This window comes from Psammomys obesus, unplaced genomic scaffold, assembly GCF_907164565.1.
Source record: "Psammomys obesus unplaced genomic scaffold, mPsaObe1.curated_primary_1811, whole genome shotgun sequence".
NCBI classification, from domain to species: Eukaryota; Metazoa; Chordata; class Mammalia; order Rodentia; family Muridae; genus Psammomys; species Psammomys obesus.
The window spans coordinates 24,422,881-24,450,722 of NW_026590062.1; the positions used below are offsets into that span (position 1 = coordinate 24,422,881).

Genomic DNA, 27,842 nt, shown 5'->3' on the forward strand with positions numbered 1-27,842 from the left:
TGTGTGTGTGTGTGTGTGTGTGTGTGTGTGTGTGTGTGTGTGTGTGTGTTTATCCATGTGGGTACAGGTTCATGTGGGCACAGTACAGGTGTGTAAATCAGAAGGCAAGCTCAGGTGTTGGTCTTCATATGCCTTCCACATTTGCTTAAAATTGGAGTTCTGATTGGCCTAGAACTTTACCAAGTAAGCTGGGCTAGCTAGCTTCTAGGGATCTGCCTTTCTCCATATCCCCTCCTTCATTCTCTAAGATTATAGACACACACCACCATACCAGCTTTCCATGTGTGTTCCAGAGATGCAAACACAGGCCCTCAATTGTGTAAGGCAAGTACCTTACCACTAAGCCTTGTCCCTAGACTGTGCTTAAGAAATGAACCTGACTAGAGGAGGGTCGTAGGGGGAGAAGAGGGAGGTAGTGTGGGATTGGGAAGAGACAAGGGAGGGGGCCACAGCTGGGATACAAATTGAATAAATTGTAATAAATGATAATAATAATAATAATAATAATAATAATAATAATAAGAAGAAGAAGAAGAAGAAGAAGAAGAAGAAGAAGAAGAAGAAAAGAAATGAACCTGCCCACAATTAAGATGTGTTTCCCCACATCAAATAATAATGTTATAACCAAGATAATCCCCTACTGCCATTTGGATGGACTTAACACGGAAATAGAATGATCAGATTAAGTTCCTGGATGACTGCCAGGCAATGTGGTAAGTGGACAAAAATGGAATAATTGGACAGGATGACTTGTTGTGACACATCTGTAGTGGACGCTGGATGCAGAGGGTTGATATCAGGCCTTGAGATCTTTTTGGGTAGGAAAATGGGATTTCACTAGATGGGGAAGATTCTTGTGAGTATTGTCACTTGACAAAACTCAAACTGCATTGGAGACAGTCTTCCAAACAGGCCTGTGGTGGTTTATCTTGATTACATTGTTGATTGATATGGAAAGACCGATCTTAATTGTGGCAGGTCCGTTCCATGGGCAAGGTATTCTAGACCGTTTGACGTGAAGAAACCAACCCAAGTGTGCAAGTGTACATTCAATGTTGCCTTCTTCCAACCATGGATGTAATGTGGCCAGCTGCTCCAAGCACCTACTGACTTGACTTCCTTGCCATGGGCTGTGACCTAGGACACAGAGCTCAAACAACCTGTTCTCCTAAGTTCTTTTTGCCTATGTATTTTATTGTAGCCACAGAAACTGAAACTAAGACAGAGTTTCTATGTATGCCAGCAGAAGACTTGTCAAGTGACTTTGGGTTAAAGGGCTAATTCTGCCCACCCACCTGGTATGTGTAGGTTTATAAATATGGCGTGATGCTGGTTGTTTAGCTTTTCCTGGTGTTCTTGGTGGCAGATCTGTGAAACAGTTCTATTTCTATTGTGGTTTAACCCACAGAACTGCCTAGGCAGCTGCCTCTGCCAGCTTCGGTCTGGCCTTCCTCCTCGGGTGACTGATGTGTGTGTGAACAGCATTAGCTCTTCCCCTAGCGGGCGTGTCTGTCCTTTTTTTCTCCTGCTCATTAGAAAGGCATAAATATTTTTGTGAACTGATACATAAGCTTCTTGCTTAAAAGCCCAGGTCCTAAAGGAGAAGGTATTTGTGGACCATTAGCATTGGCAAGGGACTGTGCCATGAGCTGGCTCCCGAAGACTAGCTTTTCCACCCACTTGGCATTTAGCTCACTTTACAAAAATTGCTTCTGTAATTGGCTTTTCCCCTCCTGGACCATAACAAAACGAGGGCAAGCACCGTGCCTTATTTTCCTCCCCTGCATTTAGCAGAGAGCTATGGCACAGCTATACCCACATTAGGTCACAATCTCAGTGATGACCAAGTCATCACAAAAGCTGTCCAAAAGCCACAGGTTTCTCTCAAAACAGGTTTGGCTCAATAATGAATGATGAGGCTCCTTTATTAATGTTCTCTCAAATCTGCCAACCAAGAAATTCAACAGGGCCATTTGAAAGGGAATGTGTTTTAGAAAAGCTCCAGGGAGGAATGTGTAAGCAAAGGTTTTCTGGAGCCAGGATTTCCGTGTTTCCCAAGGTTGGTGGGCAATGCTGACATGGCATGAGGGTGGTTGTAAGGCATGAAGGAACTGAAGGTCCCTTCACCTGTGTCCCTGTGTGTAAGTGAGCAACCTCATTTAGGTTACAAGGAAATCATGACTTCAGAGGAGGGGAATCAGAGGCTTGGTCACTATGAAAGAAAGACAGTGTGTCGCCTAAAGCAAAGCAAGCAGGCAATTCACAGACGCAAGCTGAGCTTGTGGGAATCCAGACCTGACCCGTGTGGGCCGATCTTTTAAGCTTTCTTCCTACCCAAACTCTTCCTTCTTTTACCAATGTCTGAGATATAAAACACCCAGGCAGAAAATATCTCAAGTCATCTTTCCAATAAAATCACCAGCTTCTCATGTATACAAGTGGGTTAATAAAACTGATTTGCTGACGTGGAAACTATGCTAGAGAACTATGCTTTTTGACTAAGCACTAATTTTTGCCTGGGCTGTTAGAGATTGCCTGTCCCCATCTGTAAAGTGGGGATAGTGAAATCTATCCTGCAGTGTTGTTGAAACACCAGGAGATCATGTATCTGAAGCTTCCCGGCACATAGTAGGTGTTAAGCAATGATTTTTATGTCATAAAAACCAGTTGAAGAGCTATCTCTTTGGTATTAAAATCAATGGTAGATGCACAGGATACATCATATTCTAGACAGAATAAGTAAGCACATTTAAAGCATGAGGTGTATATAAAAGGAGTATGCTATTGGGTTTTCTTCTGTGTACAGATTTTAAGCAAATAAAAATTAATTAAAAATTGTAAAGGTTCTTTTTTTTGTGTGTGTGTGTGTGTGTGTGTGTGTGTGTAACTACCCAAATCTTTCAAATACAAATCTTGAAAACCTAGCTTTTCAGTTAGACACTTATCTTTTGGAATAAGATAGTTAACAAGTCTAAAGAAAAATGGGCTGAAGAGATGGCTCAGAGATTAAGAGCATTGGCTGCTCTTCCAGAGGACTCTGGTTCAATTCCCAGCACCCACATGACAACTCACAACTGTCTGTAACTCCAGCTCCAGAGGATCCAACATCTTCACACAGACATACATGTAAGCAAAACATCAATGCACCAATAAAAAAGGAAATAAAAAGAAATATTCAAAACATTTTTAAATTTCTTAAATATAAAACATGTAAGATCTACAAAAATACAGACAATGATATAAACAGCAAGTGTTTTAACAAATATTTATTTATAAAATGAATAATCAATAAAATATTATGTTAGAAAAATAATAATAAGATGAATAAAAATTGCCAGTTATAAGAGGTCCAGAGCACAAAACAAGCATAATGTATGGCTCTGGGGCTGGGATGTTTTGATTTCTTGAAGAACACAGATCTGGGACTGTGGCTCACAGGTAAAGTATTGGCTTGCTGTGCCCAGGGGATTGCCAGCACCACGAGTATAAATAGTAAATAAATAAATACATAAATACAACAGATCAAAATGGGAAGTTGTATCATTACTGTGTGGACCACCCAAAAAAACAACTCTTTCAATAACTCTAATGCTTACCAAAGAACAGGGAACCCTCAGGCAAACCTCATTAAAGTTTTCTTAAACACCAGCCAATCCTGATGACAGGAATCCTACTACAGTCGAATATTTTCTGTCCATGAAACTCAACACAAATTACTTTTTAAGATTTGTTTTTAGTTATATGTGCATGTGTGCTGGAGTGTGTGTATTGATGTGTGCTGGTGCCTACAGAGATCAGCAGAGGGTGTGGAGTCCCTGGAGCTAGAGATCCATACAAGCAGTGTGAGCTGCCCAACCTGGGCGCTGGGAACTGAATTTGGTCGTCCACAAAGGCGGTTTGCAGCTTAAACAGCTCGCTAGCACACAAATGATTCTTTTATTGAAATACAGCTTTCTACCTACTGTTTTGTTGAATCATTATGTGTTTCTATGAGAAAAGAAATCAGATAATTATGACTGCCAACTAACATAAAGTCTAGAATTCTATTTCTGTTTTCAGGGTTTTTTGTTGACTCTAACATCATCATGAAAAATATCACACACAGCTCTTCCATCCATCAAAAAGTATTCAAAAATCTCAGTTGCTTTCATTAAAACGTTATTTGAAAGAGTTTGTTAGAAGAATCATCCACCGAAGATGCCAGAATCTAGTGTTTCCAATAAAAACAATGAAGAAAGAGAAATCACTTATGTGAGTTACAAATCTGTTGCTTGCAGGCTGCGGTGTAGCTCAGTTGTGGAGTATTTGCTTAGGATGCACAAGACTCTGAGTTTGATCTCAACACAAATTTCAACACTTCCCTATGATACCTATAAATAAGTTGCCAGCTTTAGGAGTCATGGCCTCAACCCCATCTTAACTTGCAGCCCAGAATATTTCTAGACTTTCTCCTTCCCATCTAAAATTCTGGGTAACCACAAAAGGAAATCCTGTATTAACCTAAAAGGTGCTCAAGTGGCACACCTCATAGAAGCAAGACTTGATTTTGAAAGACCTTCAGAGTATCTGTGAATCAACCCATTTTAGAAATGCTTCCATCATTGAGAATATGTGAATCTCAGTCTCTTGACCCTGAACTGACACTGTCCAATTAGAAACATCTCTATGCAATGTTCAGGGAACATTTTGGATATGAAAATAAGACCCCAGATATTCTTAACATGTGGTATTGCTTTAAGTAGAGGCACCAGTGTGTGACTGACACTTTTGTGGATTCTTGAGTGTCTCTACATTCTAAATTCATTGTTGAAGAATGTACTTTAGTCAGGTCAACTTGAGACACTTAGTAATAGACGATGCAGCTGACTGAATCTTTCGATATCACTATTCATTCTTCCAGGCTTAAGAAAAAAGGAGGGAAAGAACATAAGATAAAATGGGTGGATCTCACTGGATGACAGAATGAACACTGAGTTAAGGGTGTACTTACACACTTGTCATTAGTTCTTGTTAGCCCTTGAGAGCTGAAGAATGCAAGCTTCCCTCTTCCTTGATACCGCTACTCCCCAGCTGTGAGTCTGACCGTTTGCATGGTTATCAGCCTAATATAGGCCATGATAAATCCAAAGCCAAATTAAACAAGGATGTCACTGATAGATAGTTCAAGATTCCAGTTTTCATTAGACATTTTCTACCATCTTAGAACAACCACATCTAGACAAGGTTGCCACGGCACAAAGATAATGATGTTCTGCTCCCCACTGCTAATAAGGGCACTCATGCCTTTCCATGGAGAGCAAATACAAAGATCCAAAGAATGAAGAGAGCTGCATACCTGCCTTGGTATGTATGTGTCTAAGTTGATTCTCATACTCTGTATTAACTTGGTAGATCATAAGCAATTGCTGTTTACGGTCACACTGGGAATTGAACATCTTACCCAGATTTTAAAAAAAATCATATAAACTACAGGGTATGTATACATGGAAGACTAGGACCACATATACATATGCATACACATGTTTTTAACTTGACATATGTATACATATTTTCTAGCTCTGACAAGTGAGGACTCAGAGTCAGAGGAACCCCAATAACAATGAACTCGTTCACACTAAGACACTGGTTGCTAAACACCATTCTTTAAATAAATAAGGATCCATTCTAAAAGAGGGGCATAAAAATAAATGGCAAGCCCAGAGAGAGAATCTTGTAGTACTCAGAGGTAAAGAACTTAAAAGTAAGCAATGTAAATGTGCCACAATTTCTATATGCATTCTTTGGTTGAGGGACATCTAGGTTGTTTCCAGGTTCTGGCTATTATGAATAAAGCTGCTCTGAACATAGTTGAGCAAATGTTCTTGTATGTTTGAGCATCTTTCGGGTATATGCCCAGGAGCAGTATGGCTGGGTCTTGAGGTAACACTGTTCCCAGTTTTCTGAGAAAGCACCAGATTGATTTCCAAAGTGATTTTACAAGTTGACATTCCCACCAGCAATGGAGGAGTGTTTCCCTTTCTCTACACCCTCTCCAGCATGTGTTGTCACTTGAGTTTTTGATCTGATGGGTGTGAGGTGGAATCTCAGAGTCATTTTGATTTGCATTTCCCTGATGACTAAGGACATTGAACATTTCAAGTGTTTTTCCACCATTCTATATTCCTCTGTTGAGAATTTTCTGTACACCATTTTTAATTGTACTTGGTTTGATGGTGTTTAATTTCTTGAGTTCTTTATATATTCTGGATATTAGCCCTCTGTTAGATGTAGGGTTTGTGAAGATCTTTTCCCAACCTCTAGACTGCCATTTTGTTCTATTGATAGTGTCCTTTGCCTTACAGAAGCTTTTCAGTTTCATGAGGTCCCATTTATTGATTGTTGACCTTAGAGCCTGAGCTCTTGCTGTTCTGTCCTGCAGAGACTGATGCATCAACCAAAGATGGTGCATAGAGAGGACCTAGATTCCCTGCCCAGATGTAGCCCATAGGCAGCTTAGTCTCGACGTGGGCTCCCTAGTAAGGAAAGAAGAGACAGTCTCTGATATTAAGTCAGTTGCCTGCTCCTTGATCACTTCTCCCTGGTGGGGTGACCTAGCCAGCCCACAGAGGAAGAGAATCTAGGCAGTCCTGATATGACCTGATAGGCTAGGGTCATACAGTAGGGGAGAAGGACTTCCCCTATCAGTGGACTATAGGAGAGGGAGAGGGGAGAAAGACGGAGGGAAGGTAGGACTGGGAGGAGATGACAGAGGGGTCTACAACTAGGATACAAAGCAAATAAATTGTAAATAATAATAAAGAAAAATAAGCAATGTAATGAGGTTATGTCAATAAGACTTGAAAGCTCGTCTTGAGCAGTTTGAGAAAAAGTCAACAATGCAGGTTTGATCATTACTCAAAGTCTGAGTCATGTATCAGTCCATACAATCATAAATTATTGACTAAGTTAATGAGAGAATAAAAGAATTTCAAATAGTCAAGGTGACTTAAACCCTCTGTCTTATATCCCATAATGTGACAGGACTTAGTTACTACCTATGAAATCAAGCACAAGAAAAGAGAGCGAAAATCCTAACAAATTGGGGAAGGGGAGATGGTTTAACATTTAACATTTAAGAGCATTGATGGTTTGTCCAGAGGACCTGGGTTCGATTCCCAGTATCCACACAGCAGCTCACAACAACTATATCTAACTCCAGTTCCATGGGCTCCAGTACCCTTTTCTCGTTGATGCAGGCACTAGGCATCTGTGTGGTACATAAACACACATGAAGCCAAAACACCTCAACACATAAAATAAATAAACAAAACATTAAAAAGAAATGTTTTCTGTTTAAGAAAAAATAAAGAAACCTAGAAAATCCTATCTCAGCCATGTGGCACCATCACCAACGACAAACTGGTAACATGCATGACTGATACCAAAAAGATACTCCATCTTTCCACTGTGTCTCAATCCCATAGCCCCAACAATATCATGTGAAAAACACAGGTCAGATCTCACTTGAGGGAAATTCCATGAAACAATTTATTGTCACCCCTCAAATTCAAAATTATTTAAAACTAGGGAAAATGAGAAACCAAAGCAGACCACAGGTGGTTGGATGGAACATGGCATCCTGGAATACATTAGTGATAAAATGAGTGGGGTTCAAATGAAGGCCAAAGTCTGGTCAATAGCACTGTACCAACATTTACCTCGTAACGTTGCCCAAGGCACCATTTGGGGTGAGAGAGTCAAGGGCTCTGCTGCAGCTCTGACACAGATGTGCTGATCACTGGCCCATGAAGCTCGTGCTGTGCTGGGGATACATGGAACATTAATCAGAAGAGGCATGAGATATTGTGGAGCAGATCCCCGGAGGCTGAGGTTTGTGCACCACACTGGATAAACACAACGGATAAAAATGGGCTTTAGCAGTCCAACTTGTAGAAAAGCATCTAGTGAGCCTTGATAGAAGGTGTTGTTGGCAGCTGTGCCACTTAAAGAGAAAAAGGGGTAAAAGCAGATGTAGCACAATGCCATGATTTTCTTAAGTAAACTGTTTGGCTGTGTTGACAGTCTTAATACAAAATGCAAGTTTCCACCCAAGCATCATCTTCTAATATTCACCTTTAGTTATCTGTCAAAAAAGGAGCCTGCCTACGTGTGTTTCCTTCTCTGAGGAGTTCATTGAGACTGTCTTGGTCATGAACTTGCCTGCCAAGAACATTGAAGTCACTTCTGCTCAGACATTCTCAAACTGGTGGGCACTTTGTCTTTCCAGGTACCTCCCGATCATCAGTTACTCGATGCAAACCAGGATCCAACTGCCCCGGTTCACACAGCAGCATCAGCAGGCAACTCTCCCCTCTGTCGGTCACTGAAGATTCTTCTGCTCCTATTCTTGAACTTCAGAGCCGAGGATCCTCTGGAGTTTGTGGACACAGAGTCGAGAGACAGAGCAGAACAGGTATGTGGGAGACCTGCTCTTAAACGGCAATGCTTCTTAGCCTTCTCGATAGCCAGGAAAGACATTGCCTTGGACACAGAAGGTAGAAATGTTTCTTGGACTCTTTTGAGTGAGTGCAGAGATGATATATCAAATGGGGAGAGGAAGAAGTTGGGACATAGGGAGATGTAGTTTATTAGGAATAGACAGTGTCTTAGAGAACCAAACTCCAAGATCTATTGTTGAAAATGTTTACAACATAGTCAGTTAATGACCTCTGACGAAACTTACAAGGTAGCTCATTTTCTTGTCTTCGGGTGCCAAAGCCCACACCTTTTAGCTCAGCCGTGGAATTCAGGGATAACATTCTGTGTCTGTCTAAAAAAAAAGGAAAACATCAGCAAAATCAGACCACGCTTTTGCTTTTCTCATGACTGCAAGTCCCCAACACCCATGCAGTCTTCTGTGTGGCACTTAACGGATCAGCGGTTTCTGATCACATGATATCTTCCGTCTTTCCTCACCTACACTGGACCACTTGCCAACTCTTGGGTTACTGGTCTCTAGGTGGATCTCAGCCACACCCATGAGCTCTATGGGTATGACTCTCTAGATGCAGCTAGATTTGTCAGTTGCTGCTAAAGACTATGACTTTTTAGTTTTGGACACCTTATTTCCTTTCTCAATGAATATTCTAAAGACTCAAGTTCATATTCACTTTCTATCTTCTCATCAAATGACCAGACATATGCCTTCCCAGAAAGAAAAAAGAAAAACTGTGTTCTAAGTAACAGTTCCCTCTCCAGTCTATGAGATTTAGTTCACCAGTTACCAACACTGCAAGGTCTTTCCTGGCTAGTGTGTTCCCCTCCTTGTCCAATGTCAGGTACTCTATTGAAGTTCTTCCATGATCAACCCCTCTGTTCCTCTTCTGTCTGCATTCAAAAACCTCTATCTGATTGTTCAGCTTGGCTGGCCATATGCCAAAATCTCTTTCAAATTTCAAAAAGCATTAAACACAATGAAGAATGTATCATTCAAAATAACTGGCTAAAAATACCTGGGCCCAGGAGGCCCTGCAGAGACCGATACTCCAACTAAGGACCTTGCATGGAGAAGACCTAGACTCTCTGTTCAAAGGAAGCACATAAACTGTTCAACTTCTAAGTGGGTTCCCTAGTAAGGGGTACAGGGACTATCTCTAACATGAACTCAGCTCTTTGATCACCTCCTTTTGGGGGCTGCAGCCATGCCAAGCCACAGAGGAAGCTGATGCAGACAGTCCTGATGAGACCTGATAGACTAGGGTCAGATAGAAGGGAAGGACGTCCTCACCTATCAGGGGACTAGGGAAAGGGCATAGGGGGAGAAGAGGGAGAGTGGGTGGGAATAGGAGGGGATGAGGGAGGGTGCTGCATCGGGGATACAAAGTGAATAAATTATAATAATTAAGTATATATAAATTAAAATTAAAAAATAAAACAAGTAAGTGTAAAAAAAACAAAAAACATACCTGGCTAGTTAAAAAGAGAAAACGAAGGGGTGGGGCAAGATGGCGGCACTGGGAGGACTCTCATTCTGAGCAGCAGCAGCACAGCAGGATTGGCACAGAGACCAGCAATCAGAACTCGGGGCCAAAAAACACAAGTGATTGTGTTTCCCAGGTGAGAGGATACCCCACGGTGGAGGATTCAATCAGCTTTAACTCACCCAACTAAACCACGGAAGAGATCCCAGTTCCACCAGGCGCTTGGTTGCCAGCACAGAGCCACGCGCCAGCGTGATCTGGTCACTGTCCCAGACTGAACTGTGGGCCCACAACATCACAGACTGGATTTCCCAGTCGAGAGATAACCCCACGGAGCAGGAAACGATTGGGATCGACCTCAGGTCACCCAGACATCCCCTGGAAAAGACTCAGGTTCCGCGAGTGCCCCAGGAGCCAGCCCAGAGCCAGAGCCAGGGACCCAGGCCCAGGGCAGAGCCCTGCCTGTGCGCCTGATTTGCCACCTCAGATAGAACTGTGGGCCCACCCCAGAGCACCAGAGACTGAGTTTCACTGTCGGGTGCAAACCCACAGGGAGGGAAATGGCTGGTCTGATCTCAGAGCACTCAGCAAACACCCCAAGCTCAAAAATGTCTCCAGAAAATTATCCAGTTTAGGCAGACGCCCAGGCTCCCAAAGGCCAGAAAGGCGGAGCCACGGGCGGGCATCTGTGCCAGTGGGTTCTACTCGCCACCCAGACAGAACAGCGGTCCCCAAAGCAAAGACTGGGTGTCCCTGGCAGGAGGAAAGCCCACAGCAGGGGGGATCATCAGGTCTAATGCTCAGGACACCCAGCACCAAAAGACTTTCTGGATTCACGCAGACTCTAGGCTCTAGCCTTCTACTGCAGGCAGGAGCACTGTGCTCAGCCACCATTATTGAGTACCCCTAGGGCACTGGGGCTCACAGCTGCATCCTCAGACCTACAAAAGCCAGAGAGCCATTACAGCAGCCCTCAGATACTGTGCCAAGGATCAACCAGTTATCCCTAGCTAGACTGACAAAACTGTGGGAATCCCTGGTCCTTCAAGAGGACTGCACCCACAGTGTTTGGACCAGAGCAGTGCCTGTAGCCACCATCCCAGACAGGGACACACAGCTTCCAGTCCAGAGTGAGGCACCCAGCCTTCAGACCAGCGTGGAGCCCTCAGTTACCAGCCTCCAGACCAGAGTGGCACCCCCAGGCACCAACTCAACCTAGGTGCACATTCTCCAGGCCCAGAGCGGAGCACTCAGCCTCTGGCCCAGAGACTTGCGGGGTGCTCCTCTCACTTTCCCGGACCGAACTGTGCACCCCAGGATAACAGACTGAGTTTCCCTGTTGGGAGAAAACCCCACAGCTAGGGAATCAGCAGGTTCTTCAAGAGGAGTGTACCTGGAAAACTGTAACAACAGCAGCAGCTCACTAAATTTATAACGAAAAACCCAGCAGTGGGGCAGCTGTCTTGAGAACTTCTATGGGTAAGAGGAGAGCCCCCCTGCCTAACAAAGACCACAGTTACTACTCAGATCTATACACCTGAAGTGAGCAGTGGCAATTCCTGAGAAACACTGGCCATACAGTGACCATACAAAAAAGCAGAGGAGGACTCCTTCAGGAAAAATCATCTTCCAGCCAAGGGGATTCTCCCTACCTCAGGACTCCAGGAAGCACAGAAACTAGCAGCCAACACATAAAACAGCCCAATGGATAGAAGTCAGCGTAAAAGTTCAACCAACAAAAGACAGAGCAATATGGCATCTCCAGAACCCAGCCATCCAAGGGCGAACAGCCCTGGACAACACAGCATAATAGAAAATCAAAAAGATGACCTTACATCTATGCTGATGAAGATGATAATAGAGGAAACAAATAAAATACGTAAAGAATTAGAGAAAACCAAACAGATCATGGCTATCCGTAAAGAAATGGAGGAAGATAAAGACAAGCAGATTATGGCCATCCGAGAAGAATTACAGGAAGATGCAGCCAAACAGATTGCAGCCTTCAGAGAAGAAATAATTAAATCACTGAAAGAAGTAAAAGAAACAGAGAACTAAAAAAAAAAAAAACAGGAAAATACAATCAGACAGGTGAAGGAAGTAAACAAAACAACTCAAGACCTGAAGATAGAACTGAAAAAATTGAAGAAAACACAAGTGAAGGAAATAATGGAAAGGAAGAATTCAGGGAAGAAAACAGGAACTACAGAGGTAAGCATAACCAACAGACTACAAGAAATGAAAGAAAGAATCTCAGGTGTAGAAGATACAATGGAAGAAATCGATGTATCTGTCAAAGAAAATGTTAAATCCAAAAAAATCCTGACACAGACCGTCCAAGAAATCCAAGACAATATGAAAAGACAAAACCTAAGAATAATAAATATAGAGGAAAAAGAAGACTCCCTTCTCCAAGGCCCAGAAAATATTTTCAACAAAATCATTGAAGAAAATTTCCCCAAGTTATAGCAGAGGCCAATTAGAATACATGAAGCCTACAGAACACCCAACAAATTTGACCAGAAAAGAAAATCCTCCCGCCACATAATAATCAAAACAGTAAGTATACAGAACAAAGAAAAAATGCTAAAAGCTGCAAGGGAAAAAGGCCAAGTAACATATAATGGCAAACCCGTTAGAATCACACCTGACTTTTCAACAGAGACTATGAAAGCTAGAAGGGCCTGGACGGATATCATGCCTTCCAGAAGAAATTCGAGACAGCTCATTCAAGCAACTTAATGGCCCACTTAAAAACCCTAGAAAAAGAAGAAGCAGACACACCAAAAAGGAGTAGACGGCTGGAAATAATCAAACTCAGGGCTGAAATCAATCAATTAGAAACAAATAAAACAATTCAAAGAATCAATGAAACCAAGAGCTGGTTCTTTGAGAAAATCAACAAGATCGACAAACCCTTAGCCAAGCTAGCTAAAAGGCAGAGAGACACCACCCAAATCAACAAAATCAGAAATGAAAAGGGGGACAGAACTACAGACACTGAGGAAATCCAAACAATCATTAGGACTTACTTCAAAAGTCTATATGCCACAAAATTTGAAAATCTAAATGAAATGGACAATTTTCTTGATTGATTTGACTTACCAAAGCTGAATCAGAACCAGGTAAATCAATTAAACAGTCCTATATCCCCCAAAGAAATAGAAGCGGTCATTAAAAGTCTCCCATCCAAAAAAAGCCCAGGACCAGATGGTTTCAGCGCAGAATTCTACCAGACCTTCAAAGAAGAACTAACTCCAATTCTCTTCAAACTATTCAACAAAATAGAAACAGAAGGAACATTACAAAACTCATTCTATGAAGCCACAGTCACCTTGGTACCTAAACCTAACAAAGACTCAACAAAGAAAGAGAATTTCAGGCCAATCTCCCTCATGAACATTGATGCAAAAATACTAAATAAAATACTCGCAAACCAAATCCAAGAACACATCAAAGATATTATCCACTATGACCAAGTAGGCTTCATCCCAGGTATGCAGGGGTGGTTCAATATACGGAAATCCATCAATGTGATCCACCATATTAACAAACTGAAAGAAAAAAAAACACATGATAATCTCCCTAGATGCTGAAAAAGCATTTGACAAAATCCAACATCCATTCATGTTTAAAGTATTGGAGAGATCAGGGATACAAGGCACATATCTAAACATACGAAAGGAGATATACAGCAAGCCTGTAGCCAACATCAAACTGAACGGAGAGAAACTTAAAGCAATCCCCCTGAAATCAGGGACAAGACAAGGCTGCCCACTCTCTCCATATCTCTTCAACATAGTGCTGGAAGTCCTTGCTAGAGCAATAAGACAGTTGAAGGAGATCAAGGGGATACAGATTGGAAAGGAAGAAGTCAAATTATCACTATTTGCAGATGATATGATAGTATACATGAGTGACCCCAAAAACTCTACCAGGGAACTCCTACAGCTGATAAACACCTTCAGCAAAGTGGCCAGATACAAAATTAACTCAAAAAAATCAGTAGCACTCCTGTATACAAAAGACAAAAGGGCTGAGAAAGAAATTAGGAAAACACCCTTCACAATAGCCACAAATGACATAAAGTACCTTGGTGTAACCCTAACCAAGCAAGTCAAAGACTTGTATGAAAAAAATTTCAAGTCTCTGAAGAAAGAATTAGAAGAAGATATGAGAAGATGGAAAGATCTCCCATGCTCATGGCTTGGAAGGATTAATGTAGTAAAAATGGCCATTTTACCAAAAGCAATCTACAGATTTAATGCAATTCCCATCAAATTGCCAAGACAATTCTTTACAGACCTGGAAAGAAAAATTCTCAACTTCGTATGGAATAACAAGAAACCCAGAATTGCTAAAACAATCCTCTAAAAAAAAACATCTTCTGGAGGTATCTCCATCCCTGATCTCAAGCTGTACTATAGAGCAACAGTTATAAAAACTGCATGGTACTGGCATAGAAACAGAATGGTGGATCAATGGAACCAAACACAAGACCCAGAAATAAACCCACACACTTATGGACACCTGATTTTTGACAAAGATGCCAAAACCCGGAAAAAATATAGTATCTTCAACAAATGGTGCTGGTCCAACTGGATGTCTACATGTATAAAAATGAAAATAGATCCATACTTATCGCCCTGCACAAAACTGAAGTCCAAGTGGATCAAAGACCTTAACATAAAACCAGACACATTAAATCGGCTAGAAAAAAAGTGGGCAATACCCTAGAACTCTGCATAAATCACAGGACATTTGTAGTCCTGTTATGGAGAGCAGATAATATCCAGGCATAGTCAAGGGAGCGAGCTAAACCCCCTGCCTGTTTCATTTCAGTGTCTCTGCGTTAGGGGCGTACCTCCCGGCCACATTCGAGGCTCTTCTATGGAGTCATCTTTGTAGGAACTCAATCTTGCGTCAGTATCTTTTCCCACACTGCAAACTCAAGTCTTTCACTTTTTAACCCATCCTGACCCCCGCCGAGACTCAAGGAAAGAACTAGATCTAAGAGTCTCCAAAGAGTTTATTGAATAAGTCAGAAAATGGCCCTTTTCACCTACTGTTACCCAAGACCCCAAGAATTCAGCACTACTTATAAGACGAAGAAATTCCATAGTGATTGCTGTGTTCACATTTCAATTCATAAAGCCTTAGCCCGGTAAAGGTTGTAACCCCAGGTGTACGGAAGGGAGTCAGCTTTCTTTCACCAAGCAGTGGGAACACAGTCAGGCATCCTCCAGAAAGGCTGTTTGAGAAAAGCCCCACCCTGCTTCCCCTCAAGCATAGTCCTTGCACGTCAGATACATTCCTAGAAACATAAGAAAATCTTGCAGGCAGTTCTGTGTTCCTGGGGGATGCTTCCTCATAGGATCTCATCTAGGAGACTGTCCTCCGTTTTAGTTCCCTGAGACATATACAAGTTCATTTCTAACTTATTTTATTTTCTATCAGGAGAAAGAGCGGTGATGGCTATCAACGCCAGAGGGTTTTGACTATTTTAATGTGGTAAAAATACTACTGAATGTTCTTAATAAGAGTTAAAATGCAGACAAGACCTACTATGTTTCCTGAAACACACTGAACAGTTTGTTACAAGACAGGAAATGACTTTGTATCATCGAATTTGCTCTGTTCTTGGGAGACACTGCTTTCAGTTTAAGAGTCATGTGGTGCCATTTTTAAAAGCTGTCAGTAGAATATAAAGACAAGTATTTACTTCTCACTGACCTTTCATGTTGGTGGACACAGGGCAGCTTTGGCTCAGCTGAGCTCCTCCCCTCCACATAGGCTGGAAGAGCGGCTTAATCTATTGGGGGAGTTTCTGGCTTAGTGACAGACAGAAAGAGGAAGAGATCTGGTAGAGCCCTGGACGGCTCTTGAAGGTTTGGCTGGGTGGGAATGCGAGGTCAGCAAACCTGCATACATTCTTGTAGAGTTAGAAGCTGAAGTGTAGAACCCTCTTAAAGGCAAAGCAGGCCTACTGCTTTGTATGTAACATTCACCACATGGATGAGCATCTTTCCCTCTTGGTGGGGTCCAGATCCACACTGGATCCTGCAAAGCAAAGTCCATGGAAAGAATGAGTTGGGGGCAGGGGTGCTAGAGGTGGCTCAGCAGTTAAGCGCTCTGCCCAATCATGCAGAGGACGTGGGTGCCATTCCTAGCATCTCATGGTGGCTTGCAACGATCTGTGACTCCAGTTCTGGGGATTAGACACCCTCTTCTAACTCTCAGCAGCACTGCCACAGATGCTACACAGACATACATCCAAATCCTTCACACTTATAAAATAAAAATAAGGAAATCTCAAAAAAAATTTTTTTTAAGGGAGAGCTTTTCTGATGATGGCAGAAAAGACAAACTCTGGCTGGCCTGGTCGTCAGACTAGCAGTAACGTGTATCTGAGAGGAGCCAACACGTTTGATTGCTGTCTTCCCTACCGCTCCTCCACACCTGTATTCCTCTTCCATTTCCAGGGGATGATGGGACACAGACTCATCCTGAGAGCAGCAGCCTCGAGAGCAGACCCAAGGCTCGCTGCCTGTCCTGCGCGTCGGTGGTTCTGAAGACCATCTGGGGACTCTTGATCATCTTGTCAGTGTCATCATCTTGGGTTGGAACCACACAAATTGTAAAAATTACTTACAAGAATTTTTACTGTCCCTTTTTCATGACATGGTTTTCAACAAACTGGAACATTATGTTTTTCCCAGTCTATTATTCTGGCCATCTAGCCACGGCTCAAGAAAAGCAGTCGCCAATGAAAAAATTCAGGTAGGTTCCATGTTGAATGATCTGTAGGAAACTGGTCTCATGTAGAGGTGCATAGTCTCCACTCTTTGGGATATAAATACCTTGTATCCCTTGCCTTAGGGTGTCATCACCATGGTAAGAAATACTTTTTCAGGTGGTGTCAGTATCTCCAATCTCTTTCAAAAAGGCTGAAATCTGGTCCAAGGTTAGTGGTGTATGATAGGACCCTGATTTGAATTCAGATTTTTTTTTTTTTTTTTTTTTTTTTTTTTTTGTCTCTGAAGGTCATGTGTTCCGAATGTCTTAAACTCTAAAGGGAGGAAAACTATATTAATAAAGTTCATTGCTGTTATGAAAACTTAATATTTGCTTAATATTTCCAACACTCTGGTGCCTTAACAGATGAAATTGCCTTGTTTATTGAGCTGGGAGACTTAGCTCTGAGCAACGTGAGGAGATTCCAATCTCTGTTGGTGAAACACGTGAGTCTGGTGTGTTGTTCGGTAAATATGTGCAGCGCAGGCTAGCCTACTTGTCTCGAGGTTCTGGTGTTTGCTCGGTACTAAGCCAGGTCCCCTCTGGAGTGATCGGAGCCCTGCAGAGCTAGTGACAGCCTGTGTACGGCACTCCCGGAAGGCAGAGGCAAGGCTTGGGTCACAGTTTCTTGATTTTTGGATTTGTTTAGTTGGTTGGTTTTTGGTTTTTGTTTTGTTTTGTTTCTGTGGACTACAGCAGGTAAAAGGTTTGCCTTGCAAAGATGAGGATTTGAGTTCTATCCCAGAACAAACAAGAGAAGAAAAAAAATTCTAAGTATGGTTGAGCATGTTTTTATCCAAGCACTGGGGAAGTAGAGACAAGAGGACCCCTGGAGCTCACAGGACTGCATCCTAACCTCCCTGGTGAGCTCCGAGCCAATGAAAGGCCTTGATGCAAAAAAAAAAACAAGGTGGATGGGGACTGGCCAGTGACAGCCAAATTGTCTTCTGCCCCCCCACACACACACTTACTTACAGAGAGAGACAGACAAAAAGAGAGGCAGACAGACAGAGACAAAGAAACATACACCACACACAGATGGAGACAAAGAAACACACAAATGTGCATACCCACACACATACATGCACACACACACACACACACACACCTCCATGCACACACACACACACACATACATGCACACACACACACACACACACACACACACAGAGTTTCTTTTCTAGAAAGGAAATATGTAGAGCTAAGGAACATCCCCAATAACCATGCTCATTGCAGGATCCTCAGGAGGTCAGAGCACCTGATCTTCAGCAGAGTGACAGCAAAGGTTATAGGACCTCAAATAACCCCTCTTTATTCCCTCTGTGCTCAACAAGAAAAAAAAAATGACTATTATGATTGGCACATTCTAAGATTAGATTTTTAAAGCAGCTTCTATTTCTTGCTACCAATTTGGAAGTGTGAGGGAATATTGAAGTCACCCTGTGAGCTAGTTTTCTGTATGTAGCTGTAAATATTCAATTTAAAGAAACAAAAAGAGGGGCTGAGAGGTGGATCAGTGGTTAAGAGTGCTTGTTGCTGTTTCGGAGGACCTGGGATTGGTTTCCAGTGCTCACATGGTGGCTTACAGACACCCATAACTTCACTTCCAGGGCATTTTGGTCTCCTTGGATACCACGCACACACCTGGTATACGTACATACATGCACTCAAAATAATCATACACATAAAATAAAATTTAAAAATCTAACTTTTTAATTAAAACAAAAAGAAACTAAAACAATATTGTTTTAAGAAAAGCTTCATAATTGTTTGTGATTGCTAAACATACCTCGTATTCGGTTATGGTAATTAGAGATCTTCTTGGGGCAGGATGTTTGTTTAATGATGCTGTTTTCTTTTCTTTTAATATACCAAGGAAGTATGAAAGAGTTACAGATTTTCAAACTGTAGCTGTCATATTTAAAAGTAGATGTGTGTGCCAGATAGAGTGCTAGCTGAGCTCTCCCCAGAAGCTCCTGTGGATGAGATACACTTGTGATAAAGACAATTAAAAACTTAAGAGCACCGCACAGCAAGCCATGCCACTTTGTCCAGGAGAACACATTTACAGCAGGCTGAACCGCGCCGTGGGGAACGACCTGCATCTCCCCTACATGCCTCGCATTGGACTGACTCTGAGCTTTGCAGTCTGTACCCTGACAAGATGCCTCCACCTGTCAGCATAGGGCAAGGCTGACAGTTTGTGGAATGGACTCAAAAGGCTTTTATTATGAAGCAGAGCACACTGTCTCTGGGAGGACTATTCTCTAGTGAAAGCAATGAGAACTAAACTCTTAGATCTTTGATCTCTTTTCCCTGCAGACTCATTAGCAACATCTGCTATGAAGGTGCTCCCGAAGCTTTCAAGCCTGAACCAGGGACATGAGGTAGTGTAAAAGACTGAAAGCAGAATTTCCCCACACCACTAGATCTCTCACTATTTTTTCTCCTGAGCAACGTGGAAGAATTTTATTGGTTTTTTTTTTCCTTATCACTAACATCAAAGGAATGTTCCATAAAGTAACAAATCTAGGTGAGAAGACACGTCCTCCTAGACATGGACTTTGATGAATCTGTTGTTCCAATTAAATTCTGCCAGAGTTCATGTGCCCCAGGTACATTTGAAATTTACAGAGAAAACAGGATTTGCTATAGTTTTAATAAAGATGCATCATTAATGGAAAAAAGATATCTCCAGAAAGAATGAGTTAAAGTCAAAGATACAGCAGTCTCTAATGAAATACCCCTAAAGTGCCATTTGATATACAGAAAATGCTCATTTGGCATACAGAAAGTGCTTAATAACTAGATAGCTGATACTATGCAGGTGATCATAATTAATTTATTTTTCCCCGGCCTCTAGCTTCATCCCAAGATTTTCCACCTGCCAATTCCTCTTATCTAGATATTTTGCTCCCATCACCCCAAAGAGAAGCACATTGTTTATTGACTTTTGTAAATGTACATTCTTTGAGTGTTCACGTTTCTTAGTACCTAATAATTATATTGCATATAGTTTTACATGGGTCACCTAGAATGTAGAAGGGAAAGGGTTGGAGGAAGACTTGTAATGTCTGCAACAGTAGTTACATATGGGCAGAGAGCCATGAGGGGGTTCAAAAAGGGGGAACAAAGAAGGACCTGGAGACATGACCAGCTAAATGAGAACAACCTCTGCTCGCACTCAGCCTTGTCAGCCACTTTGCCCATGGACCTGTGTTCCTTCCCTACCCCCATGGCTTTACCTGAAACTTTCATCTGGTGACTGTGGTCTCCACGTAAGAACTGGCACAGAGCCAAGGATAAGAAGAGAGAAGCCATCTAAGAAGAAATGGTTTTCTTTGCGTGTTTTGGTAAAGATGTATTTACAAAGGCACCCACTGGTGGTGGATAAAATTATAAACCAGAGACTCTCAACTCCCTCCTGCTTTCTGGCCAGGCAGATGCTCTACCCTGTCAGGAACAAACCTTGCATCTGGGATAGTCTGGAAACACAGCCACTTGCCCTCTGTACAAAGCTGCCTCATACCGTCACCAGGGGCTGCCAGGCTGCAAAAGGGCCATTAGTTTTTCTGCGTGATAGCTGAGACTTCTGCATGCTTTACCGAAGACTTAGCCATTAGGGTATTGATTCCCTTCACTGAAGTCATGTCTCTGTCAAGTTAAAACTTCCCTTGAGGAAATTTCATTTTTGTTTTATGAAAACCCTCAGTTTGAGGATCTATCCCACATGAAAGCCAACTCACAGGACAGGATTCCTGGAGGGAAAAAGGTTCTATGTGGCGTGTGTGTGTCTGTGTGTGTGTGTGTGTCTGTGCACACGCATGCGCACACACACGAGCTGAAACTGTGTGTATTATCTGTGTGTAAGATGGAAGAGTTAGAAACTAACTCTTAGAGTATGTTAGGTGCTTTCCGAACAACGGTCTCTCTTCAGTAAAAGCCGGACTACTCTTTGTACTGTCTGAAGTAATAAAAATGCATTCTACTATAAATATGCCCAAATATTAGAAAATTGTTGCATTGAACAAGATATTTATATTCCTTTTAAAAATATCATGCTGGCAAATGATTATTGTCTAGCAAATACTATGTGTTCCACTTCATGATTGCAATGAAAGTAAACTCCCCGAGAGAGTCTTTTCAGCCCACAGTAGCATAGGCACTGTCTCCACATCCATAATGTTACTGTCTTAATATTTTTGTTATAATGGTACCAAAAGATAAGTAGCTAATTTAATCATAAATCAAACAAATCAAAGATTTCACTGAAGCCAGTGACTGTCTATTTTCATATATTAAGTTCAAATTAATCATCCAAAATGGATAGCACTTACTGAACATAAGTACAACCTGAGTTTCTTTTGAAGGACCCAAGCAGCTGTGCTGCCATGAAAGGCTTTGTAAGATACTGTAGGCCTGAGATTCTATTTCCTGGTAACTTGTCCACAGTTACCTTTTCCTCATGTTTCTATTTCTCAGAACATGAAACTATAGCCCATGGAAATGAGATACAATTACTCAATAAACTTCCTGAAAATCAGAAACAATAATTTAGTAACTACCTTGAAAATTCCCTAAACACTTAACCAGTCAAATTTAAAGTTAGTTTGAAACCTTTGCTTAGGTAGTCAAAATGATGTTGTTACCTGGGCACTTTTTGTTAGCACTTTTTGTTACCTAGGCACATCTTGTTACTTGGGCACCCCACGAAGGCCACCCAGTCCCCTAGATCAGCACCACGCTTGCTTCTGCTAAATGTGAACTGATCGCATAACCGAAAGTCCTGCTCCTTGCTCAAACCATAATAAAAACCCAGCTTGCAGTGCTCAGGGCTCCCTGATCCACTGAAGTCCAAGCTTAAGCTCGAAATAAAGGCTCTTTGTTTTTGCAACATGATCAGTCTCCTGGTGGTCTTTGGGGACTTTGCAATTTGGACATAATGCTTTATTTTATTTTTATTTTTACTTTTTAACAATTTATTCACTTTATATAGTGTTTGTAGTCTGCTCCCTCATCTCCTCTTGTCTCAACTCCCTTCCCTAGTTCACTGAAAGGAAGAGTCCTCCTCCTACTATCTGACCCTAGACTATCAAGTCTCATCAGGACTGCCTGTATCCTCCTACTCTGTGCGCTGGCAAGGTCTCCCCACCAGGGAGAAGTGATCAAAGAACAGGTAACCAAGTTCATGTCAAAGACAGCCCCTGCTCCTCTTACTAGAGAACCCACATGGAGACTGAGCTGCCATGGGCTACATCTGAGCAGGGGTTTAGTTCTGCTCCATGCATGTTCCTGCATTGGTGCATCCTCCCTATGGGCCTCCTTGTTATCTTCTTTGGTCTGTAGATTTTATTGTGTTTCTACTATATTATATGGCTAATATATGCTTATAAGTGAGTATATACCATGAGTGCTTTTCTGGTTCTGGTTACCTCACTCAGGATGATCTTTTTTAGTTCCATTCATTTGCCTATTTCATGATTTTCTTGTTTTTAATAGCTGAGTAGTATTCCTTTATGTAAATGTACCACAGTTTCTGTATCCATTCTTCAGTTGAGGGACATTTAGGTTGTTTTCAGATTCTGGCTATTGCAAATAAAGCTGCTATGAACATAGGTGAGCAAACGTCATTGTCATATGGTGAGGCATCTTTCGGGTATATGCCCAGGAGTGGTATAGCTGGGTCTTGAGGTAGAACTATTTCCAATTTTCTGAGAAAGCACCAGATTGATTTCCAAAGTGATAGTACATACAAGTCTGCACTCTGACCAGCAATGGAAGAGGGTTCCCCTTTCTCCACATCCTCTCCAGCATGTACTGTCACTTGTGTTTTTTATCTTAGCCATTCTGATGGGTGTAAAGTGGAAACTCAGAGTAATTTTGATTTTCATTTCTCTGATGACTAAGAACTTTGAACATTTTAAGTGTTTCTCCACCATTTGATATTCTTCTTTTTGAAAATTCTCTGTTTAGCTCTGTACCCCATTTTTTTTATTTTGATTATTTGATTTGTTGGTGTTTAATTTCTTGAGTTCTTTATATATTCTGGATATTAGCCCTTTGTCAGATGTAGAGTTGATGAAGATCTTTTCCCAGTTTGCAGGTTGTTGTTTGGTTCTGTTGACAGTATCCTTTACTTTACTGAAGCTTTTCAGTTTCATGAGGTCCCATTAATTAATTGTTGATCATAGAGCCTTTGCTGTTGGTATTATGTTCAGGAAGTTGTCTACTGTGTCAATGAGTTCAAGGCTCGTCCCCACTTTTTCTTCTAACAGAATAAGTGTATCTGGTTTTATGCTGAGGTCTTTGATCCATGTGGACCTTAATTTTGTGCAGGGTGATAAATATGGATCTATTTGCATTTTTCTATACATAGACATCCAGTTAGACCAGCACCATTTGTTGAAGATGCTATCTTTTTTCTATTGTATGGTTTTGGCTTCTTTGTTAAAAAATCAGCTTTCTATAGGTATGTGGGTTTATTTCTGGGTCTTTGATTTAATTCCATTGATTCACCATTCTGTTACTATGCCAGTACCATGCAGTTTTTACTACTGTTGCTCTAGAGTATAGCTTGAGATCAGGGATGGAGATCCCTCTAGAAGATCTTTTATTGTATAGGATTGTTTTAGCTATTCTGGGATTTTTGTTTTTCCATATGAAGTTGAGAATTGTTCTTTCAAGGTCTGTAAAGAATTGTGTTGGTAATTTGATGAGAATTGCATTGAATTGTAGATTGCTTTTGGTAACATGACCATTTTTACTATGTTAATCCTGCCAAGACATGAGCACGGGAGATCTTTCTATCTTCTGATATCTTCTTCAGTTTTTTCTTTGGAGACTTTTACAAAACCTTCACTTGTTTAGTTAGAGTTACATCAAGATACTTTATGTCTTTTGTGGCTAATATAAAGAGTGTTGTTTCCCTAATTTCTTTCTCAGCCTGTTTGGCTTTTTTATAGAGGAGGGCTACTGATTTTTTTTTTTTTTTTTTTTTTTTTTTTTTTTTTTTTTTTTTTTTTGTTTTGTTAATTTTGTATCCAGTCTTTTTGCTGAAGGTATTTATCAGCTGTAGGATTCCCTGGCAGAATTTTTCGGGTCACTCATCTGTACTATCATATTATCTGCAAATAGTGATACTTTGACTTCTTCCTTTCTGTTTTATCCCTTTGATCTCCTTTAGTTGTCTTATTGCTCTAGCTAGGACTTCAAGTACTATGTTGAAGAGATATGGAGACAATGGGCAGCCTTGCCTTGTCCCTGATTTCAGTAGAATTGATTTAAGTTTCTCACCATTTAGTTTGATGTTGGCTATAGGCTTGCTGTATTTTGCCTTTACTATGTTTAGGTATGTGCCTTGTATCCATGATCTTTTCAAGACTTCAAACATGAAAGGATGCTGGATTTTGTCAAATGCTTTTTTTGGGATCTAAGGAGATGATTGTGTAGTTTTTTTTCTTTCAGTTTATTTATATGGTGAATTACATTGTTGGATTTCCGAATACTGAACCACCCCTCTATGCCTGGAGTGAAGCCTACTTGGTCATGATAGATGATATCTTTGATGTGTTTTTGGATTCAGTTTGTGAATATTTTATTGAGCATTTTTGTGCCAATGTTCATAGAAATATTGATCTGAAATTTTCTTTTTATGGGGGAGGGTCTTTGTACAGTTTAGATATCAAGGTGACTGTGGCCTCATAGAATGAGTTTGGTAATGTTCCTTCTGTTTCTGTTTTGTGGGTTAGTTTGAAGAGTATTGTTATTAGCTCTTCTTTGAAGATCTGGTAGAATTCCATGCTGAAACCATCTGGCCCTGGGCTTTTTTTTTTTTTTTTTGAATGGGAGACTTTTGATGACTGCTTCTATTTCCTTAGTTGATATAGGTCTATTTAATTTATTTACCTGATCTTGGTTCAACTTTAGTAAGAGGAAATTGTCCATTTCATTTAGATTTTCAAATATTGTGGCGTATAGGCTTTTGAAATAAGATCTAATGAATTCTTTGGATTTCCTCAGCGTCTGTCATTATGTCCCCCTTTTTGTTTCTGATTTTGTTGATTTGGATAGTGTCTCTGTGCTTTCTAGTTAGTTTGGCTAAGGGTTTGTTGTTGTTTTTTTTAATCTTTTTTATTTTCTCAAATAACCAGCTCTTGGTTTCATTGATTCTTTGAATTGTTTTCTTTATTTCAGCCCTGAGTTTGATTATTTCCAGTTGTCTGCTCCTCTTGGGTGTGTCTGCTTCTTTTTTTCCCCCCTAGGGATGTCAGGTGAGCGTTAAGTTGCTTGTATGAGATGCCTCAAATATCTTTATGAAGGCACTTAGCGCTATGAACTTTCCTCTTAGCACTGCTTTCATTGTGTCCATAAATTTGGGTTTGTTGTGCCTTCCTTTTCGTTAAATTCTAGAAAGCCTTAATTTCTTCCTTTATTTCTTCTCTGACCCAGCTGTCATTCAGTAGAGAATTGTTCAGTTTACATGCGTGTGTAGGTTTTTTTGCTATATTTGTTGTTGTTGAAGTCCAGCTTTAGTCCATGGTGGTCTGACAGGATACAAGGGATTCTTTCAATCTTTTTGTATCTGTTGAGGCTTGCTTTGTGATTGATTAAGTGGTTAATTTTGGAGAAGGTTCATAAGGTGCTAAGAAGAAGGTATACTCTTTTGTGTTTGGGTGAAAAGTTCTGTAGATGTCTGTTAGGTCCATTTGATTCATAACATCTGTTCATATCATTATTTCTCTGTTTAGTTTTTGTTTCATTGACCTGGCCTTTGGTGAGAGTGGGGTGTTGAAGTCTCTCACTATTAATGTGTGGGGATCTATGTGTGGTTTAAGCTTTATTAATTTTTCTTTCACAAATGTGGGTGCCCTTGTATTTGGGGCATAGACGTTCAGAATTGAGATGTCTTCTTGGTGGAATTTTCCTTTGATGAGTACGAAGTGTCCATATTCATCTCTTTTGATTAATTTTGGTTGAAAGTCTATTTTATTAGATATTAGATTGGCTACGCCAGCTTGCTTCTTGGGTCCGTTTGCTTGGAAAACCTTTTTTCAGCCCTTTACTTTCAGGTAATGTCTATCTTTGTGGTTGAGGTATGTTTCTTGTATGCAGCAGAATGATGGGTCCAGTTTACTCATCCATTCTGTTAGTCTGTGTCTTTTATGGAGAGTTGAGTCCATTGATGTTGAGAGAGATTAATGACCAGTGACTGTTAGGTTTTTTTTTTTTTTTTTTTATTTTGATGTTGGTTTGGTAGTATGTTTGTGTGCTGGTCTACTTTCAGTTTTGCTGTTAATTTTTTTTATATCCTGTGGTTCTTTTGGTTGTGGTTAACTTCCTTGGGTGGGAGTTTACCTTCTAGTATCTTCTGGAAGGTTTGTGTATAGATATTGTTTAAATTTGGTTCTGTCATGGAATATCTTATTTTCTCCATCTATGGTAATTGAAAGTTTTGCTGGGTATAGTAGTCTAGACTGGCATCTGTGGTCTTTTAGGGTTTTCAAGACATCTGCCCAGGCCCTTCTGGCTTTTATGATCTCTGTTGAGAAGTCAGGTATGATTCTGATAGGTTTGTCATTATATGTTACTTGGTCTTTTTTTCCGTGCAGCTTTTATTATTTTTCCTTGTTCTGCACATTTAGTGTTTTTATTATTATGTGGCAGGAGAATTTACTTTTCTGGTCTAATCTATTTGGTGTGCTGTAGGCCTCTTGTATGCTTATAGGCATGTCTTTCTTAAGATTGGGAAATTTTTCTTCTGTAATTTTGTTGAAAATATTTTCTGGGCCTTGGAGCCAGGACTCTTCTTTTCTTCTATTCCTGTTATTCTTAGGTTTCTTCTTTTCATTGTGTCCTTGATTTCTTGACTGTTTTATGTCAGAAAGGTTTTTGATATAACATTTCTTTGATGGATGCATCGATTTCTTTCATTGTGTCTTCTACACCTGACATTCTTTCCTCTATCTCCTGTGTTCTGTTTGTGATACTTAACTCTGTAGTTCCTGTTTTCTTCCCTAAGTTCTCCCTCTCCAGGATTTCTTCAGTTTGTGCTTTCTTTAATGTTTCATTTCCATCTTTAGATCTTGAACCATTTTGTTGATGTCCTTCACCTCTTTGTATTTTCTTGCCTTTCATTATATGATTTGCTCAATTCCTTCACCTGTTTGTTTGAACTTTCCTGTATTTCCTTAAGTAATTTAATTATTTCCTCCCTAAAGACCTCAGTCTGTTTGACTGTATATGCCTATATTTCTTTACAGATTTTATTTGTTTCCTCTGCTATCATCTTCATAAACATAGATTTAAGGTCATGTTCTTGTGTTTCAGTTGTGTTAGGACATCCAGGGCTGCTTGCCTTTAGAGAACTGGGTTCAGGGAATGCCATATTCCTTCGGCTTTTGTTAATTGTATTTTCTTATGAGCCATTCGGTTGTCTCTGGCATTTGATGTTAGTCGATTCTGTTGCCTGTTCTCGGGATGCAGGAAGAGCCCTGAGCAGGAAGCAGGATGTTCCTGCAGGAGCCCTTCTCAGATTGGTGAGAATGATCTTGGACCGGTGAGTGGTTTGATCCTGGGAGCATGTAGATTTCTCAGGAGCTCGGGATCCTCCTTTCACAGAGGGAAGTTCTGGAGGCAGCTGCCCCGCCCCTGGCTTTATTGGTGTAAGTTAGCAAGCCCAGGCCCTTTGCTCAGACACTGTGCCTGCTGGATGCAGACTTTCTAGAGAAGCTGTGAGCACAGAAGTGCTGTTGGTCTCCTTAGGGAGGTGGTTTGAGCCTTGGAGCAGTGTCTGGGTTGCTTCGTTGGGTCTCAAGCATCAGGGGGCCTGCGATGAAGCTGCTCACCTGCGCTGAATGGTGAGAGTGGGCCCTGAGTTTGGAATCTGGAGCTGCCAGTGCCCAGAAGGCGTCCACGGGACAGTGAGAGTAGGTGCCCAGCTTAGGATCCTCAAACTGTGTACCAGAAGGTATCCACTCCATGGACAGTGAGAGTGAGCTCCCAAGATTGAAGCGTCGAGCTGCTGGTACCAGAAAGGTATACACAGATGGTGGGCTTCTGGGGTGGCCTAGGGCTTTAGTAGTAACTGGG

General features: G+C 41.1%; 1 protein-coding gene across 1 annotated transcript in view; it reads left to right on the top strand.

Annotated features, from left to right (window-relative positions):
• Slc35f4 (solute carrier family 35 member F4) overlaps window positions 1-27,842 on the top strand; it is a 219,930-nt gene that overhangs the window by 172,368 nt on the left and 19,720 nt on the right. The window contains exons 2-3 of the mRNA XM_055606134.1: window positions 8,267-8,452; window positions 16,442-16,739. Of these exons, the coding sequence (XP_055462109.1) occupies window positions 8,267-8,452; window positions 16,442-16,739 (484 nt within the window). The remainder of the gene's footprint in view (window positions 1-8,266; window positions 8,453-16,441; window positions 16,740-27,842) is intronic.